Source organism: Elephas maximus, chromosome 3 (genome assembly GCF_024166365.1).
Source record: "Elephas maximus indicus isolate mEleMax1 chromosome 3, mEleMax1 primary haplotype, whole genome shotgun sequence".
Taxonomy (NCBI): Eukaryota; Metazoa; Chordata; class Mammalia; order Proboscidea; family Elephantidae; genus Elephas; species Elephas maximus.
The window spans coordinates 192,307,578-192,327,018 of record NC_064821.1 but is presented as its reverse complement, the minus strand read 5'-3'; the positions used below and the strand labels follow the sequence as shown (position 1 = coordinate 192,327,018).

The 19,441-nt window shown below is 41.7% G+C and overlaps 1 protein-coding gene across 1 annotated transcript in view; it reads right to left on the bottom strand.

Moving 5' to 3' along the window:
• Positions 1-18,797, bottom strand: part of TDRD10 (tudor domain containing 10) — a 78,699-nt gene extending 59,902 nt beyond the window's left edge. Inside the window, exons 1-3 of the mRNA XM_049880641.1 lie at positions 18,717-18,797; positions 18,259-18,338; positions 17,106-17,164 (exon numbers count right to left, since the gene is read on the bottom strand). Of these exons, the coding sequence (XP_049736598.1) occupies positions 17,106-17,164; positions 18,259-18,338; positions 18,717-18,718 (141 nt within the window). The 5' untranslated portion in view covers positions 18,719-18,797. The remainder of the gene's footprint in view (positions 1-17,105; positions 17,165-18,258; positions 18,339-18,716) is intronic.
• Between the last annotated feature and the right edge of the window lie 644 nt (positions 18,798-19,441).

The window sequence follows — 19,441 nt, the reverse complement described above, 5'->3', positions numbered from 1 at the left end:
GCAAAGAATTGGCAAAAGCAGAGCTGGGAGAGCAATGTAAGGTGGCGCAGGAGCCAACCCACTGAGCAAGAGAGCTGAGTGCGTTCAGGCAGGAGGCTTCCTGGCGGAATGGGGTATCTCCAGGCACTTATCAGTGGAGCTAAAGAGTTTTGGAACACTTTCCCAAGCAGGGCAGACACCACGCTGGCCCAAGAGGCACAAGGGCTGAGAGGTCAAGGAACCAGGAAGCGGAAGCTGAAGAGACAAGAAGCACAGGAAGCAGAACTGCCTCAGTCTCAAACGGTAAGGCCACAACCTCTGGGGTCTCAAAAGGTGGAACCACAGCCTTCTGGGTCTCAAACTAAGACTGGCAGTAATCTCTGCAGTCCCTCCCAGAATGCAGTATTGCTTTTGATTTTCTATTTTCCTAGGAAGGGAAAGTTCTAATGGCTTTCACTTAGCTTTTCCTACTATAATAGACCTTACTCCACATGCCAGAGATCCAATGTGTGGAATCTGACGTCTGCTGAGTATGTCTATTCCAATTATGCATTCTGGAACTAAGGAAATCACTACAGGATGGGTTTGGGGACCTACTGGACCCACTGTGAGATGGATAGGAACTAACACTCCGTTAAGAACCTGACCTCCATATACCTCCACTCTGACTGATGGGCCACAGGGATGTTTTGGGTTTCCTGGAATTAGTGTCAATTCAGAGACAGTATCTAGTAATCCCCAAAAGGTCTGATTATTTCCATTTCCCCAATGAACAATCACTGTCATAAAAGGCCACACAGATCCCTTTGGGGGAAGGCTGGAAGAAAGACTAACAGTATAAATGTTTGGCAGTGTTGCGGGGTCCTTCCTTAAGAGGATCCAACTCCCCCTCATTCAAGGGGTTGTGGGTCTGTAAACCAGCTCACATCTGGGAATTGATTAAAAGGTTGTGACTCACTGTTTTGGCGATTTGCGTTCAACCGCTGTTCACTTGACCTAGAATTCTTCCACTTGTACAGATCAAGTAAATAGTAGATTTTCCATCTATTTGACTCCTGGGGACACCACGACTAAGTAGGCAACGCCATAAGCTCATATGAGTCAGACCATTCTGATTACTGCTCTGACTCTGTTGTCCCTTATGGTAACTATGCCCACCTTGTCTTTGTCAATTGAGTGCCACCACTTGGTCCCTACCACCGTGGGATCCAATCAGCCCCAATATGGTTAGGTGTCTTAATTCAGTTAGAGCAGCTCCCACTGTGAAATATGACTTACATAAAATGGCAATCACAGCAGTCTTCAAGGATGCTGGGGCTCCCTTCACAAATGTCTTCCTCACCGTTGTAGTAAAAGGTATGTCCTCTTGGCATTCCATGTGTGGATCTGTGGGTCTAACCTGATAAATCTACTTTAACAAGCCAATTTCCCTAAGCCTTTGGATGCCTTCTTCTATAGTATACCAAGGCAGGTCTGGTACTTCAACTTGATTTAGTGTAGACCATCACGTACTCCTTGTTTCGGTGACCTAACAAAATAAACTATTTGATTCTTTCCTAACCTCTCGAGCTGAAACACTGAACGAAGGACCTATGTTTAGTGGGCCCATATCAATAAATTCAGACTGATACACCTTTATGTTCCTTGCACCATTATTCCACACCCTTAATAGCCATTCCCATACATATTCCCCAGGTTTCTGTTTGTACATATTAGCAAAGTCAAGCAGTTCTTTTGGAGTATAGTATACCTCCTCCTGGGTAACATTTTGAACTTCACCTTTTGGGACTCACTGGGACTTATAGGTCTACAAGCAAAAATGGGTGGTGGGGATGTGTTTTGAGAACATACATCAATGTCTTGTAAGGCACCTGCCAGAGGCAATGCCCCAGTAATGACTCAGACACCTCCGCAGGTGGCATCTCAGACAAAGATCTTCAGACACAGCTGCTTTAATCTCATCAGATGGAGGTGGAAGGGCTGATGGATCTGTTGGCAGGACTGAGTCAACAGAATTTAAGAGCTCAGTGTCCCCAGCTTCCTGATTATCTGCTGTCATAGTCATCTAGTGCTGCCATAAAAGAAATACCACAAGTGGATGGCTTTAACAAAGAGAAATTTATTTTCTCACAGTCTAGTAGGTTACAAGTCCAAATTCAGGGCTTTGGCTCCAGGGGAAGTCTTCCTCTTTCTGTCAGCTATGGAGGAAGGCTTCTCCTGGTCTAGGAGCTTCTCAGGTGCAGGAACCCCATGTCCAAAGGATGCACTCTGATCCTGGTGCTGCTTTCTTGGGGGTAAGAGGTCCCCAACTCTCTGCTTGCTTCTCTTTCCTTTTATCTCTTGAGAAATAAAAGCTGGTATAGGCCACACCCCAGGGAAACTCCCTTTACCTTGGATCAGGGAGGTGATCTGAGTGAGGGTGGTGTTAGAATCCCACTCTAATCCTCTCAACATAAAATTACAATCACAAAATGGAGGATAACCACACAATACTGGGAATCATGGCCTAACCAAGTTGACACATATTTTGGGGGAGACACAATTCAATCCATGACATCTGCCCTTATGTCCACATCCCAAGGTTCAGGATCCCATTTCTTCCAAATCAATGCCCTCACTTTAACTTTTGACACCATTCAAGGTTGAAAATTCATTTGATGTTGTAATTCAGCCACTCTCACAGTAAGAATCTTAGACTAGTTTTTGGCAGTATCTGCTCTGTTACTACAAGAAATAAGACTTTCTTTTAGGGCACAAGTAGCAACTTTGAGGTCGTTTATCTGGCACTTAAGCTTTGACTCCGAAGCCCTGAGCTCATCTTTCTTTTACCACTTTGCCTAGTGAAAGCAGGAGTAACCAACCAGCTTCCTTATTCTTCTCATCCTGACAAAACTGTACAGAAAAATCAAACATGCCAACATTCAGGGCCTTACCTTTCACCAATACTTGATCTATTGGCGGTGATATTTTGAGTATTTCTATTGCAACCTCAAGCCATGGATTAGTAGTGCCCTCTTTACTACTGGAAGCAGAGTCATAAACATCTTTAAGACTAGACAGACTTGAGAACCAATTTAGAAAATTCACCCTTACAATTTGTTTCTCTAGAACCACCCCGAGTACCAAATGTCTTAGGCTGGGTTCTCTATAGAGATGCAAAACCAGTGAAATGTGTTTATGTATGTATGTATGTGTGTGTACACACATACACACATAGAGAGAGAAAGACAAAGGGGGGGATTTATCTCAAGGAAATGACTCATGTGTTTGTAGAGGATGGCAAATCCTAAGTCCATGGGTCAGGTGTCAGACTAGAGGCTTCTTCGACTCATGTACTTGCAGGGGCTGATGAACCATAGATCGACAGGTCAGACAGCAGGCTGCTAGCTCAAGTCCCAAGAATCGGAGGTCAGATGATGATGAGTAGGATGCAGGATCAAGAGTGAGCAAAATCCAGCAAGCTTTGACAGAAAGTCCATGTATATTGGATGCAGGCCATATCCCCAAGGAAACTCCCTTTCAATTAACTGGCTGCTCAGAGCAGATCTCATCATGGAGGAGACTATATCAGATCTAATCATGGAAATGGTTACATCATTACGTAACTGCCAAACCACTGAGAGTCATGACACAGTGAAATTGATATATCCTTAACCACCACTCCTATTCCTCCCTCCAAGAAGTGCCAGCCTTCTGCCAGGCTAAGCAGGCCCATATAAGCCCTCCTCCCCTGACTGGGAAGGGCTGTGTGTGCCGTGCATTCTGTGACTACACTGATGGGGGACTCCCTAATGGCTGCCTCCCTACCTCCCTTCCCTGTTTCTGAACGGTTTTCTTTGGGTTGGCTTGGACTCCCATTGAGAAAGCGAGTGGGTGTCTGAGGAGTCAGCTAGAGTCTGTGTCAGAGCAGCAGCTGATGATGCTCCGTATCCTGCCTCAAAATCTACCCAGAGTAATTCAACATAAAATCAATAAAGTAAATACAGACGTGCCTGAGTGACACCTTCTCTTTTTTTCCCTAGCCTCTGGAAAAGGTTTCTGGTGAAGGAAGCACCCAAACCACTGGTGAGACCCTGAGGTGCTATCTGCTCCCGAGACCCGTCTTTGGAGCTCCTTGCTTATCTCTCCCAGGTTCCCTCTTTTTCCACAGCCTCCCTTCCCACTTTCTCCCTTGTTGAGTCCTTGTAGAGAACACCTTTTCATTCCTCTAGGATGCTTTCTTGATGGAAGAATATGATCCAGCAAACCCTTGCCACCTAGCTGAGGATCTAGAAGCTGAGCAATAGAAGGATGTGGCTTCTTGGCCTATCTTATCCTCCTGAGGGCAAGGCTAAGGTCTTGAGGGAAGAGGGGTTTTGATCCTCTAGGGGTAGATCTGGTGCCTCCAGGACTTAATCTTCTCCTTTCCAGCTGGTACACAGGCTTCTACTGACCCACGTGAGACAGAGGGACCAAGAACAACCTTCTTTGCAGTTCCCATGGAAATGAGGTGAGCAGAGGTGTGGAAAGACTACCAGAGCAAGGGTGACTGGAAACCTCATTCAGTCCCCCAGGGATGGGGGCAGAGATGGGACTGGGCTGGGACATAACGTTTTCAGGAACTCCTTCATCAGACCCAGGTTCTAAGACTGTGATCCAGAGTGACTTATAAATCTGTCTCCATGAAGGAAAAGAACCACATGATCATGTCAACTGATGCAGAAAAGGCATCTGACAAAATCCAGTACCCTTTCATGATGAAAATACTCAACGAACTAGAAATAGTAGGGAAATTCCTCAACATGATGAAGGACATTTATGAAAAACCTACAGCTAACATCATACTGAATGAAAGACTGAAAGCTTTCCCTGAAGATTAAGAACAAGACAAGGATGCCTGCTTTCATCATTGCTATTCGGCATTGTACTCGGAGTTCCAGCCAGAGCAATGAGGCAAGAAAAAGAAATAAAAGGCATCTAAATTGTAAAGGAAGAAGTAAAACTATCTCTATTCTCAAATGACACGATTCTATATCTAGAAAATCCCAAAGAGAGGCAGAGCCAAGATAATGGAGTAGTCAGATGCTTCCTGTGATCCCTCTTACAACAAACACCCAAAAAACAAGTGAATCGATTATATATGACAATCTAGGAGCCCAGAACATCAAAGGCAAAGTTGAGGAATTGAACTGAGCAGCAAAGGGAGGGAGAGACGGTTCAGATGCAGTGAGGAGTTGGCAGGCCTGATGCTCCGCAGGCCAGATCTGCTGATACAAGTGCAGTGAGGCGAGCAGTGGCTTCTGGGGCGCATTTTCCACAACAGGAGAGACCGAGCAGCAGAGAGTCCGCTCACGCCTCCAGAATCAGCAAAAGCCAGCACGGAATCGGCAAAAGATGGGTACTTGAGTCTGATCTACCGTGCAGAGCAAGGTTGGTAAAAAAAACTCTCTCCCATTTACCTGACTTCTCTCCGCTCTGCACTGGGTCCCAAGTCAGCTTCAGTGATAGCCACTTTCCCTGGACTGGAAGTAGGGCCTGTTGTGGGCCCTGAGCCATTCTCCTGGCCTTGGACAGGGAACATATTAACAAACAGAAAAAAAACAATCTGCCGGCTCCCCAAAGCCAGGAACTCAGGGCAGAAACAGCTCCTTTGCCTAGGCACAGGCATAAGGAGTCCACGGACTTTGAATACCTTTCACCTCTGCATGGGCATGTGTGGGCCCATTTCAACAGCACAGGCCCTCAGTAGCACAGTACAACAGGGTATATACCTGAAGTCTAACTTAAACTTTTGACTATGTGGTGGAGAGGCAGGTTAGTGACATTTGACACTGCTCTGCCTATTAAGCTGGGTCCTCGCCTACCCACATGAGGGGCCTGAGGACTGGTAGCTCCACCCATGCCATGTAGCCATCCACAACACGGGTCCAAGGGTAAGTCGAGCCTCCCAGTCCTTACAACGAACAGCATTGGGTGCCCATAGTCCAGCTGCAAAACCCACCCACCTACATGCTCTAGGGAAAGGGACACGCTTTCCTCACACACTCTCAGGGGTGGGTGTCAGTCCTCTGCCTTGCTCAGCACATGACCCCTTACTACAGCCAGGCACTTGTGCATACACCAATCACCCCTGCTCATCTAAGGCTGTAGGTGAGAGCCTTCACCACACACTTGGTGACCAACTACCTGGACACCTAAGCTGAATACATAGAAAAAAAGTAAAACAGACTCCTGGACTCATAAACCTAGTAGCAGCTCTAACGACCTGGAGACACGACGTTAGAGCTTCAAAGGCGCCAATAATCAAACTAGCTCCCTCGAGCAGTCTATTTGGGTATATCAAAATGAAACAAAATAAGAAGCTAGGACACGGTAAGTAGATATAAAATAAATTAATAAAATATCTTATTGATGGCTTGGAGACAACAAAAAATATCAAATCACATAAAGAGGCAGGCCATGATTGCTTTAGCAAGCTCCAAAAACAAATAATCAAGAAATCTTCCAATGAAGACAACTTCCTGGAATGACCAGAAGTAGAATACAAAAGATTAATATACAGAACTCTTCAAGAGATCAGGAAGGAGATCAGACAAAATATACAACAAGTCAAGCAGCACACAGACAAGCATTAGCGGAACTTTGGAAGACTGGAGTAGAGTACAGTGACAAATCTAATAGTCTACAAGAATCCACAGAGAGACAACAAACAGAAATCCAGAAGATTAACAATAAAATTTCAGAACCAGACAACTCAGTAGAAAGTCATAGAAGCAGAAATGAAAAAAAGGAAGTCAGAACTAGTGAGATTTAAGATATAGCACTTGACAACATACCTGAGGAAAAATTAAAAAAAACAAAAAACTTAAAAAAATGAAGAAACCTTAGGAATTATGTGGGACTCTATCAAGAGAAATAACCTATGAGCGATTGGAGTACCAGAGTGGGGGTGGTAAGGGATAACGGAAAATACAGAGAGAATTGTTGAAGATTTGTTATCAGAAAACTTCCCTGATATCATGAAAGATGAGAAGCTATCTATCCAAGATTCTCATCAAACCCCACACAAGACAGATCCCAAAAGGAAGTCACCAAGACATATCATAATCAAACTTGCAAAAACCAAAGATAAAGAGAGAATTTTAAAAGTGGCAAGGGATTAAAAAAAAAAAAAAAGACACCTACAAAGGACAGTTAATGAGACTAGGCTCAAACTACTCTGCAGAACCCATGCAGGCAAGGCGGCAATGGGATGACATAGATAAAGCCCTGAAGGAAAAAAATTGCCAGCCAAGAATTATATATCCAGCAAAACTGTCTCTCAAATACGAAGGCGAAATTAGGACAGTTCCAGATAAACAGAAGTTGAGGGAATTTTCAGAAAGGAAACCAAAATTACAAGAAAAACTAAAGGAAGTCCTCCAGTTAGAAAATCAGTAACATCAGATAACAACCCAAGACCAGAACACAGAACAACCAGATATCAAGCCAGTTAGGGAAATTAAATAAATCCCGGCTAAAATGCTTAAAACAGTGAAACAGAGACATCATTATCTAAAAGATGACAACATTATAACAAAACGGAGGGACTAAAAAAATGTAGTCATAGATCTTTCATATGGAGAGGAAGTGAACGTGATATAAAGAAATAAAAGACTGGTTTAAACTCAGAAAAATAGGGGTAAGTATTAAGGTAACCACAAAGGAAACTAACAATCCTACATATCAAAATAAAAAACACGAAAAACATAAAAGACTCAGCAAATACAAAAGCAACAACAATGAAAAAGATGAAAATAAAGAAAAATGACTCAGCACAGAAAATTAAGTGGAAAAAAGAAACTGTCAACAACACACACAAAAAAAGACATCAAAATGACAGCACTAAACTCATACCTACCAATAATTATGCTGAATGTAAATGAACTAAATATACCAATAAAGAGACAGAGAGTGGCAGAATGGATAAAAAAACATGATCCATCTATATGCTGCCTACAAGAGACACACCTTAGACTTAAAGACATAAACTAAAACTCAAAGGATGGAAAAAATATATATATCAAGCAAACAACAATCAAAAAACACCTGGAGTGGCAATATTAATTCCTGACAAAATGGACTTAAAAAACAAAAAATCCACCAAAAAGGATAAGAAAGGACACTATATAATGACTAAAAGGTCAATATACCAGAAAGATGTAACCATAATAAATATTTACACACCCAACGACAGGGCTCCAAAATACTTAAAACAAACTCTAAGCACATTGAAAAGAGAGACAGACAGCTCCACAATAATAGTAGGAGACTTCAACACACCACTTTCAGCGAAGGACAGGACATCCAGAAAGAGGGCCAATAAAGACACGGAAGATCTAAATGCCACAATTAACCAACTTTACCTCATAGACCATATACAGAACACTCTACCCAACAGCAACCAAGTATACTTTTTTTTCCAATGCACAAGGAACATTCTCCAGAATACACCACATATTAGGCCATAAAGCAAGCCTTAAAAGAAGCCAAAACTTCGAAATATTACAAAGCATCTTCTCTGAACATAAAGGCACAAAAGTAGACATCAATAAGAGAAGAAGCACGGAGAAAACACCTAACACATGGAAACTGAACAACACCTTGCTCAAAAACTACTGGGTTATAGAAGAAATTAAGGACAGAATCATAGAATCAAATAAGAATGAAACACTTCCTTTGGGACACAGCAAAAGCAGTGCTCAGAGGTCAATTTATAACACACATCCAAAAAGAAGAAAGGACCAAAATCAAAGAATTATCCCTACAACTGGAACAACTACAGAGCAGCAAAAGAAGCCCTCAGGCATAAGAAGAAAACAAATAATAAAAATTAAAGCAAAATTAAATGAAATAGAGAACAGAAAAGCAATTGGAAGAGTTAAAAAAAAAAAAACAAAGCTAATTCTTTGAAAAGATCAACAAAATCAATAAACCACTGGCCAAACTGAAAAAAAGAAAAACAGGAGAGGAAGCAAGTAACCCAAATAAGAAATGAGATGGACAATATCACAAAAGACCCAACTACAATTAAAAGAATCATAACAGAATACCACGAAAAACTGTACCATGACAAATTTGAAAACTTAGAAGAAATGAACAAATTTCCAGAAACTCACTATCTACCTAAACTAACACAAACAGAGGTAGAATAACTACATAGATCTATAACAAAAGAAGAAATTGAAAAGGTAATTTAAAGACTCCCAACAAAAAAAAAGCCCTGGCCCTGACAGCTTCACTGGAGAATTCTACCAAACCTTCAGAGACAAGTTAACACCACTACTACTAAAGGTATTTCAGAGCATAGAAAAGGATGGAATACTCCCAAACCCATTCTATGAAGCCAGCATAACCCTGATACCAAACCCAGGTAAAGACACCACAAAAAAAGGAAATTACAGACCAATATGCCTCATGAACATGGACACAAAAATCCTCAACAAAATTCTGGCCAATAGAATTCAACAACATATCAAAAAAATAATTTACTATGACCAAGTGGGATTCATACCAGGTATGCAGGGATGGTTTAACATTAGAAAAACAATGAGTGTAATCCCTCACATAAGTAAAACAAAAGACAAGAACCACATGATCTTATCAATAAACACAGAAAAGGCATTTGACAAAGTCCAAAAAACTTCATGATAAAAACTCTCAGCAAAACAGGAATAGAAAGGAAATTCCTCAACATAATAAAGGGCATTTATACAAAGCCAACATCATCCTAAATGGAGAGAGTCTGAAAGCATTCCCCTTGAGATCAGGAACCAGACAAGGCTGCCCTTTATCACCACTCTTATTCAACACTGAGTTGGAGGTCCTAGCCAGAGCAATCAGGCTAGAAAAAGAAATAAAGAGCATCCAAATTGGTAAGGAAGAAGTAAAAGCATATTTACAGATGATATAACCTTATACACAAAAAACCCTGAAGAGTCCACAAGAAAACTACTAGAACTAATAGTTCAGCAAAGTATCAGGATACAAAATAAACATACAAAAATCAGTTGGGTTCCTCTACACCAAACGAAAAGATCATCAAAGAGGAAATCACCAAATGAATACCATTTACAATAGCCCCCAAAAAGATAAAATAATTAAGGATAAACCTAACCAGAGATGTAAAGGGCCTATGCGAAGAAAACTACAAGGTACTACTGCAAGAAACCAAAAGAGACCTACATAAGTAGAAGAACATACCTTGCTCATGGATAGGAAGACCCAACACTGTGAAAATGTCTATTCTACCCAAAGTGATCTACAGACACACTGTAATCCCAATCCAAATTCCAATGGCATTTTTTAATGAGATGGAGAAACAAATCACCAACTTCATATGGAAAGGGAAGAAGCCCTGGATAAGTAAAGAATTACTGAAAAAGAAGAACAAAGTGGGAGGCCTCACACTACCTGATTTAAAACCTATTATACCACCACAGTAGTCAAAACAGGCTGACACTGATACAACAACAGATACAAAGATCAATGGAACAGAATTGAGAATCCAGACATAAATTCATCCACTTATGAGCAGCAGATACTCAACGAAGGCCCAAAGTCCACCAATTGCAGAAAAGACAGTCTCTTTTAACAAACGGTGCTGGCATAACTGGCAATCCATCTGCAAAAAAAAAGAAACAAGACCCATACCTCACACCATGCACAAAAACTAACTCAAAATGGATCAAAGGCCTAAATATAAAATCTAAAACGATAAAGATCATGAAAGAAAAAACAGAGACAACTCTAGGAGCCCTAAGACATGGAATAAACAGTACACAAAATTATATTACTAACAATGCACAAACACCTGAAGAGAAACTAGATAACTGGGAGCTCCTAAAAATCAAATACTTAATGCTCATCCAAAGACTGCACCAAAACAGTAAAACGACAACCTACAGACTGGGAAAAAATGTTTTGCTATGACAAATCCAATTATTGTCTAATCTCTAAAATCTGCAAGATACTGCAAAACCTCAACAACAAAAAGACAACCCAATTAAAAAATGGGCAAAGGATATGAACAGGTGCTTCACTAAGACGACATTCAGGTGGCTAACAGATACATGAGGAAATGCTCACAGTCATTAGCCGTTAGAGAAACGCAAATCAAAACCACGATGAGATACCATCTCACCCCAACAACACTAGCATTAATAGAAAAACACAAAATAATAAATGTTGGAGAGGTTGTGGAGAGACCGAAAACACTTATACACTGCTGGTAGGAATGTAAAATGGTACGACGACTTTCGAAATCAATTTGGCGCTTCCTTAAAAAACTAGAAATAGAACTACCATATGATCCAGCAATCCCACGGCTTGGAATATATCCTAGAGAAATAAGAGCCCTCACACCAGTAGATATATACATACCTACACTCATAGCAGCACTGTTTACAATAGCAAAAAGATGGAAACAACCAATGTGCCCATCAACAGATGAATGAATAAACAAATTACGGTATATTCACACAATGGAATACCACGCATCAATAGAGAACAGCGATGAATCCATGAAACATCTCATAATATGGCTGAATCTGGAAGGTATTACACTGAGTGAAATTAGTCACAAAAGGACAAATGTTATATGAGACCACTATTGTAAGAACTCAAGAAAAGGTTTAAACACAGACGAAAACATTCTTTGATGGTTACGCGGGTGGGGAGGGAGGGAAAAAGGGTATTCACTAATTAGCAAAGAAGAATTATTTTACGTGAAGGGAAGGACAACATACAATACAGGGCAAGTCAGCACAACTGGACTAAACCAAAAGCTGAGAAGTTTCCTGAACACAACCAAACACTTTAAGGGACAGAGTAGCAGGGGCAGAGGTCTGCGGATCATGATTTCAGGGAACATCTAGGTCAATTGGCATAACAAAGTTTATTAAGAAAATGTTCTGCATCCCACTTTGATGAGTGGCGTCTGGGGTCTTAAAAGCTAAGAAGTGGCCATCTAAGATGCATCAATTGGTCTCAACCCTCCTGGAGCAAAGGAGAATGAAGAACACCAAAGACACAGGAAAATAAGAGCCCAAGACAGAAAGGGCCACATAAACCAGAGACTCCATCAGCCTGAGACCAGAAGAACTAGATGGTACCCGGCTACCACCGACTGCTCAGACAGGGAACACAATAGAGAGTCCCTGATGGAGCAGGAGAAAAGCAGGATGCAGAATTCAAATTCTAGTAATAAGACCAGACTTAATGGTCTGACTGAGACTGGAGGGACCCAGGAGACATAGCACCTGGACTCTCTGTTAGCCCAAAACTAAAACCATTCCCGAAGCCAACTCTTCAGACAAAGATTAGACTGAACTATAAGACATAAAATGATACTGGTGAGGAATGTGCTTCTTAGCTCAAGCAGACACATGAAACTACATGGGTAGCTCTTGTCCGTAGGCAGGATGCGAAGGCAGAGGGTGACAGGAGCTTGTGGAACGGACACAGGACATACGGGGTGGAGAGGAGAAGTATGCTGTCACATTATAGGGAAAGCAACTAGGGTCACATAACAATATGTGTATAAATTTTTGTATTAGAAACTGACTTGAATTGTAAACTTACACTTAAAGCACAAGAAAAAAAAAAAGCGGGAAAAAAAAAATCCCCCAAAATTCACAAGGAAGTTACTAGAGTTAATAAATGAATTCAGTGAAGTGGCAGGGTATAAGATCAACACATAAAAATCAGTTGTGTTTCTATACACCAGTAAGGAACAACTGAAAAAAGGAAATTAAGAATAAAATTCCATTTACAATAGCATCTCAAAGAGTAGAATACCTAGGAATAAATTGTTAACCAGGGAGATGAAAGACTTGTACACTGAAAACTATAAAACATTACTGAATGAAATTAAAGAACTAAATAAATGGAAAGACATCCTGTTTTCATGGACTGGAAGACTCAATATTAAGATGTCAATGTTACCCAAAGCAATCTACAGATTCAGTGCAATTCCTATTAAAATTCCAAAAGCCTTCTTTGCAGAAATGGAAAAGCTGATCCTGCAACTCACAGGGAATTGCAGGGGTCCCTCAATTAGACAAAGCAATAGTGAACAAGTAGGAGGACTGATACGGTCCAATTTCAAAACATACTGCAAAGCTATAGTAATCAAAACAGTGTGGTATCAGTATAAGAAGAGACACGTAGACCAAAGGAAACGAACTGAGAAATAAACTCATACATCTATGGCCAACTAATTTTTGACAAGAGTGCCAAGTCCTTTCAATGGAGAAAGAACAGTCTCTTCAACAAATGGTGCCGGGGCAACTGGATTGTTCTTGTTGTCGTTGGCTTCCGCCGAGTCAATTCCGATTCACGATGACCCCATGTGACACAGCAGAACTGCCTCTTAGGGTTTTCTTGGCTGTAATATTTACAGAAGCAGATCGCCGGGTTTCTCCTGCAGAACCACTGGATGGGTTTGAACTGCCAACCTTTCCATTAGCAACCAAGTCCTTAAACCATTTTGCCACTAGGGATCCTCAGACAACTAGATATGCACATACAAAAGAATTAAGCTGGACCCCCACCTCACACCATATACAAAAAATAACTTGTGTATGGATAATGGCTTAAATATAAGAGCTAAAACTATAAAACTCTTAGAAGAAAACATGGGTGTAAATCTTCATGATCTTGGATTAGGCAACGATGTCTTAGATATGCCACCTAAATTACAAGCAACCGAATAAAAAATAGAAAATTGGACTTCAGCAAAATTAAAAACTCTCGTGTGCCAAAGAACACTATTAAGAAAGTAAAAAGACAACAGAATGGGAGAAAATATTTGCAAAGCATTATCTGATAAGGGATTTATATCCAGATTATACATGAAATCTTATGACTCAATAGTAACAGGACAAACAGACCAAATAAAAAATGAACAAAGGATGTGAACAGACATTTCCCCAAAGAAGATATACAAGTGGCCAAAAAGCACATGAACGACGTTCATTAGTTTTTAAGGAAGTGCAACTCAAAACCACAGTGACACCACTTCACACTCACCAGGACAGCTATAATAAAAAAGACACACAATAACCAGTGTTGGGGGGAAGTAAACAAATTGGAACCCTCATACACAGCAAGTGGGAATGGAAAATGGTACAGGCATTTGGGAAAAGTTAGGCAGTTCCTCCAAAAGTTAAACATATTGTTACCAATTCTGCTCCTAGATATATACCGGAGAGAAACAAAACATGTTCACATAAAAACTTATAAGTGAATGGTCATAGCAGCATCACTCATAATAGCCAAAAAGTGTAAACAACCCAAATGTTCATCAACTGATGAATGGATACACCAAAGGTGTTCCAGTCACACGACGAAAATACAGTGAAACCCGTGAAAGCCAGAGCTCAACAGGACTACCTTGTTCTTCTGGGTCTCACGACGTTTTCTGCCTTTGACAAGGGGCAGTCTTGCCACTTTTCTATTGCTCCTTTTAGTGGAAAATATTTGAGTTTTCCTTCTCTGACAGGTTTTTGCCTTACACAGGTTCTGTCTTTTGCTGGTTTTACTGTATCATTTGGCACTAAAAAGAAATGAAATACTGAGACAAGCTACAACATGTACGAACCCTGAAAGCATTACGCTAAGCGAAATAAGCCAGGCATAAAAGGCCACGTATTGTATAATTCCATTTATGTGAAAAGTCCAGAATAGGCAAATCCACAGGGACAAAAAGTAGATTAGTGGTTGCCAAGGGCTAGGCAAACCAGGGCAAGGGAGGGACTGTAAGGGGCACGGGGTTTCTTTCTGGGGCAAAGGAAATGTTCTGGAATTAGTGACGATGGCTGTACAACCTTGTGGATACACTAAAAAGCACTGAATTGTACACTTTAAAATGGTGAATTTTATGGTATGTGAATTGCATCTCAAGAAAAAGAGATGAATACAACCAACGATACAATGAAAAGTAAAAAATCATAACAAAGCGGTTGGCAACCAATATCACAAAACAATATGTCCATTAATTGTTTAATGAAAAACTAATTTGCTCTGTAAACCTTCATCTAAAGTACAACAAAAAAAAGAATGCTGATTAATAATTGAGACTTGTTATATATTATTCTGCAATGATACAATTATATACATTATACTAAATACTAAAAAAATTATTGTGTTCTGAAAAATCATGCACTAAAAATAACATGACTTACGGGAAAAATAGATCACTCAAAATTTATGTTATGTTGTAACCACAACACTAACAAAAAGTAACAATCCTAATAAAAATGCTATTTAAAAAATAATAATAACAAAAAATGCTGGCTACCGTTACTGCTGTCGTAAGTAGTCTTTCATCCCTGACCCAGAAGTTTTGTGTTTTCTACCAGCAACCACGAAACTGCAGCAGGCTAACTTGTTAGCTTGCAAGTAGGAAAAATCTCAAATACTTCACAGTTCTTGGCAGGGTGTTAATTTTATAATCAAAAATTAATTTTTTAAAAAATCCTACTGCTTCTTTAAAGCCTACTTCACATCCTTCCTCTTCTATGAGGCTGGTATGAGTTAGAGAGTTGAAAGAAAACACTGTGGACAAGGACCAAGGGTGCCCTACACTACTGTGGGACAGCGTGGCCAAGCAAACCCCAGGTGCTGGGCTTTCAAACAGGGTCTACGGAGAGAGATGGCGGAGCTTCTCAGTACCATGCCTCCCCAGACCACCACAGGAACTGTCCTCAGGGCTCCCCTCTCCATGTCACTGTCAGGTTACACCAGCCTGCCAAGGTAGAGGCAGGGGAGCCAGCCCCAGTACTCTCTTCTATCAGATGCCAAGAGTCCCCCAAACTGTCCCTTTGAATATGGTTTCATTTATTGGGTCAAAATGATTACTTCCTTCTCTATGTTCCAATACCATTTTTCCTCTCCCTTTGATTAAAAACATCACAGGCCCATCTTTTATTATTGTGAGTTGTTTACATGTCCTATCAGTTATGTGGTTTGGTACAAGGCAAAGAACATGAGATTTGGGGACAACTGGACCTGGATTCAACTAGCCTGTTTCCTGGCTCAGGCCCGATAATGATAATATATCATAAAAAAATAAATATAGGTGGCATAAAAGGAGTAAGGTACAACTTGGGCAGAGAGGACTGAGTGTCACTGGTTAGGGACGGAGTACGGCGACCACGCTTTTCAGGAAATACTTGGAAATAGGAGGGGCTCACAAAGGTTAGTTCCTCTCACCTTCCTTCCAAGATTGAGCTCCTTGAGTGAAAGGACTAAGTTATTCATCTTTAAGCATACTAAACCTCTGGCACATTATTTTGCATACAGTAGAATCACAAAAATTTTTAAAAGTCAGAGGATACTTCAATAGATTACACTTCCGTCTTCCTTCCATCTGCACTTCAAATGCACTTATTAAAAAACGTATATATTTATGCTAGCCCATAATTATTTCAGGTTTGTTGTCTAGCCTCCCCAGACTATAAGATTCCTGGGGTTTAAAATACCACCATTTATGTTTTACTCTCTAAGTGCACAAGCAACCAACCAAACTCGTTCTGTTCAAAGTCAAATGGGTGTAGCGTTTGGTTAAGACTCAACTGTACCCTGTTACCAGCAAGTGAGCCCTAATAAGGCCCCTTCCTGAAGAAAAACCACCTCACTGCAGCCCCTCAATTCAAAGGGATAAGAAGAGATAAGTAGGGTGACCAATCATGCAGGTTTGCCTGGGATAAGTAGGGGGACTAACCATCCAGGGGAGTCCCTGGCTAGTGCAAACAGTTAACATGCTCAGCTGCTAACCAAAAGGTTAGAGTTTTAACTCCACCCAGGGATGCCTCAGAAGAAAGTCCTGGCAATCCACTTCTGAAAAATCAGCCATTTGACACACGTGGGGTCGCCATGAGTCGGAAGCAACTTGACGGCTACTGGTTTTTTTTTAACTACCCAGGAGGCAGAACTTTCACTGCTAAATTTGGGAAAGCCCAGGGCCAACCAGGATGAGTGGGTCACTCACACACTCATAGCTCCCAAACGTCTTTAGAACCAGTAAAATTACTAGCAGGTTCACAGTCACATGGGGGAGACCAAAGAAGATAAAAAAGCAGCTGTTCCCAGAGAGTGAAGAATACCTCAGAGACATCCAGTGGAAGATTGCCAACATACACCTCAGTCTCTCTTTTCTTGAATCCTGGGAAGAAAAACAGTATTTTAAAAAAAAGGCACGCATAAGATTAGAAGATTCAGAAGAGTTAGGACATGTGGTAAGTGACTCACATTGTCCTCAATGTTAAAATATTCACACATACACACACACACATCTACAAACGTTCCTCCCCTCGTGAACACTGAAGGGGTATAGTATACTTAATGGCTCAGCAATTACTCATCGAGGTCAGGTCATCATTTATAGCAGTGGCCCAATACTGTGTTGGCCACAATGTCATTGCCTTTAAGGAGCTCACTCTCTGGGGAGACAGAGTTATCCATGTATGAAGAACCGTGTACTTCCGGTGAGGTATGTATCCAGTGCTTCAGGACAGATGGGGGGGTTGTGGTTCACAGAGTTAATATTAAGCTGGGGAGGGGAGCGTGGAGGGTCGTGCAGGAGTGAGGCCAAAGGGACCCAGAGAGCTTGGCATACTGGGAAATTTCACCTGGTCAGGAATAACATTGCACGCTGCATGTGGGTGTGTGAGAGGAGGCTGGAAGGGCAGGTAGGGCCCAGTCATGCCATCACTGAATGCTGTTCTCAGAAGCTTGTTCCTCAGGCTGTGAAAAGTGAGTGAAAGAGTTCGACTGGGGGTGACATCAATATATCTGTTTTAAAAAGAGTGCTTTGGAGATGGTGTGAGGGTAATATGGAAGAAGGTGAGAATAAAGAGAAACATGAAAACAAAACAAAACTCGTTGCCATGAAGTCGATTCCAACTCATAGCGACTCCATAGGACAGAGCAGAACTGCCCCATAGAGTTTCTAACGAGTGCCTGGTGGATTCGAACTGCTGACCTTTTGGTTAGCAGCCGTAGCTCTTAACCACTACGCCACCAGGGTTTTAGAAACAGCAGATGTGACAGTGACGGAGGGTCTGCTCCACGGCAGTGGCAGGGGGACGTCTCCAGCGAGTGAAAGGAAACACGGTGGCTGACTGGAGGAAGAGCAGAATCTGGGTGGATCCCAAGTTTCGGGCTTGAGCAGAACCCGGGTGGACTGGGCATCATTAACCAGGATCAGTGCTACAGGCTGAGGGTCCCATCACCAGCCAACAACCCCAGCTAACTCACCTGGAGATTTCTGCTGCTCCAACACTCTATTCTTCCCCAACCATTTGGCAGAGGGCTGGAAGTCACTGTTGTGCCAGGACCTGTCAGACACAGGTATGAGCATCACACCTCCCAAGACCAGATTCCAACAAAAGGAAATATAAGATGGGTATTAAGGAGAGAGCCCCTGAACTACATACAACGGGCATAAGAAGACGGGCCCTGCATAAGCCTCCATGCCCTCTTCCTCTGCTGAGATTCAGGTTCCACACCAGGAAGCCCTCCACTGAACCTCTTTAGTCTCTAACAGTTACAGCACATTTAGGTATAAATGTGTTACACCTGGCAGAACTGATAGGCAAGCGATGCGGAGGGTGACGTCTAAACTCTGGGCATGGTGAGACAGGAGAAAGAGAAGGCTTTGGGTAAGGGGTGGGATGCGGGGGAGTCCTGTTTATCAGCCAAAGGAAGCAACTTACATGCCGCTGTTTCTTCTAACAGGATCTCCTACAAAGCCAAACAGGCACCGTTAGAGAGAAATACCAGGATAATTCTCCATCACACCACTACTGAATAGCTACTGTGATAGGCAGAATAATACCTCCCTCCCAGAAGATGTCCATGTCCTAATGCCCAGAAGCTGAGAATATTATAGGTTACATGGTGTTATGGATTGAATTGTGTCCCCCCAAAATATGTGTCAACTTGGCTAGGTCGTAATCTCCAGTATTGTGTGATTGTACACCATTTTGTCATCTGATGTGATTTTCCTATGTGTTGTAAATCCTACCTCTATGATGCTAACGAGGCAGGATTAGCAGTAGTTATGTTAATGAGGCACAACTCAATCTACAAGATTAGGCTGTCCCTTAAGTCAATCTCTTCTGAGATATAAAAGGAGAGAAGCAAGTAGAGAGACATGGGGATCTCATATCACCAAGAAACAAGAGCCAGGAGAATAGCACACCCTTTGGATCTGGGGTCCCTGCGCTGAGAAGCTCCTTGACCAGAGAAGCATGATGACAAGGACCTTCCCCCAAAGCTGACAGAGAGAGAATGCCTTCCCCTGGAGCTGACACCCTGAATTTGAACTTGTAGCCTACTAGACTGTAAGAAAATAAATTTCTCTTTGTTAAAGCCATCCACTTGTGGTATTTCTGTTACAGCAGCACTAGATGTCTAAGACAGAATCTGGAACCAGGAA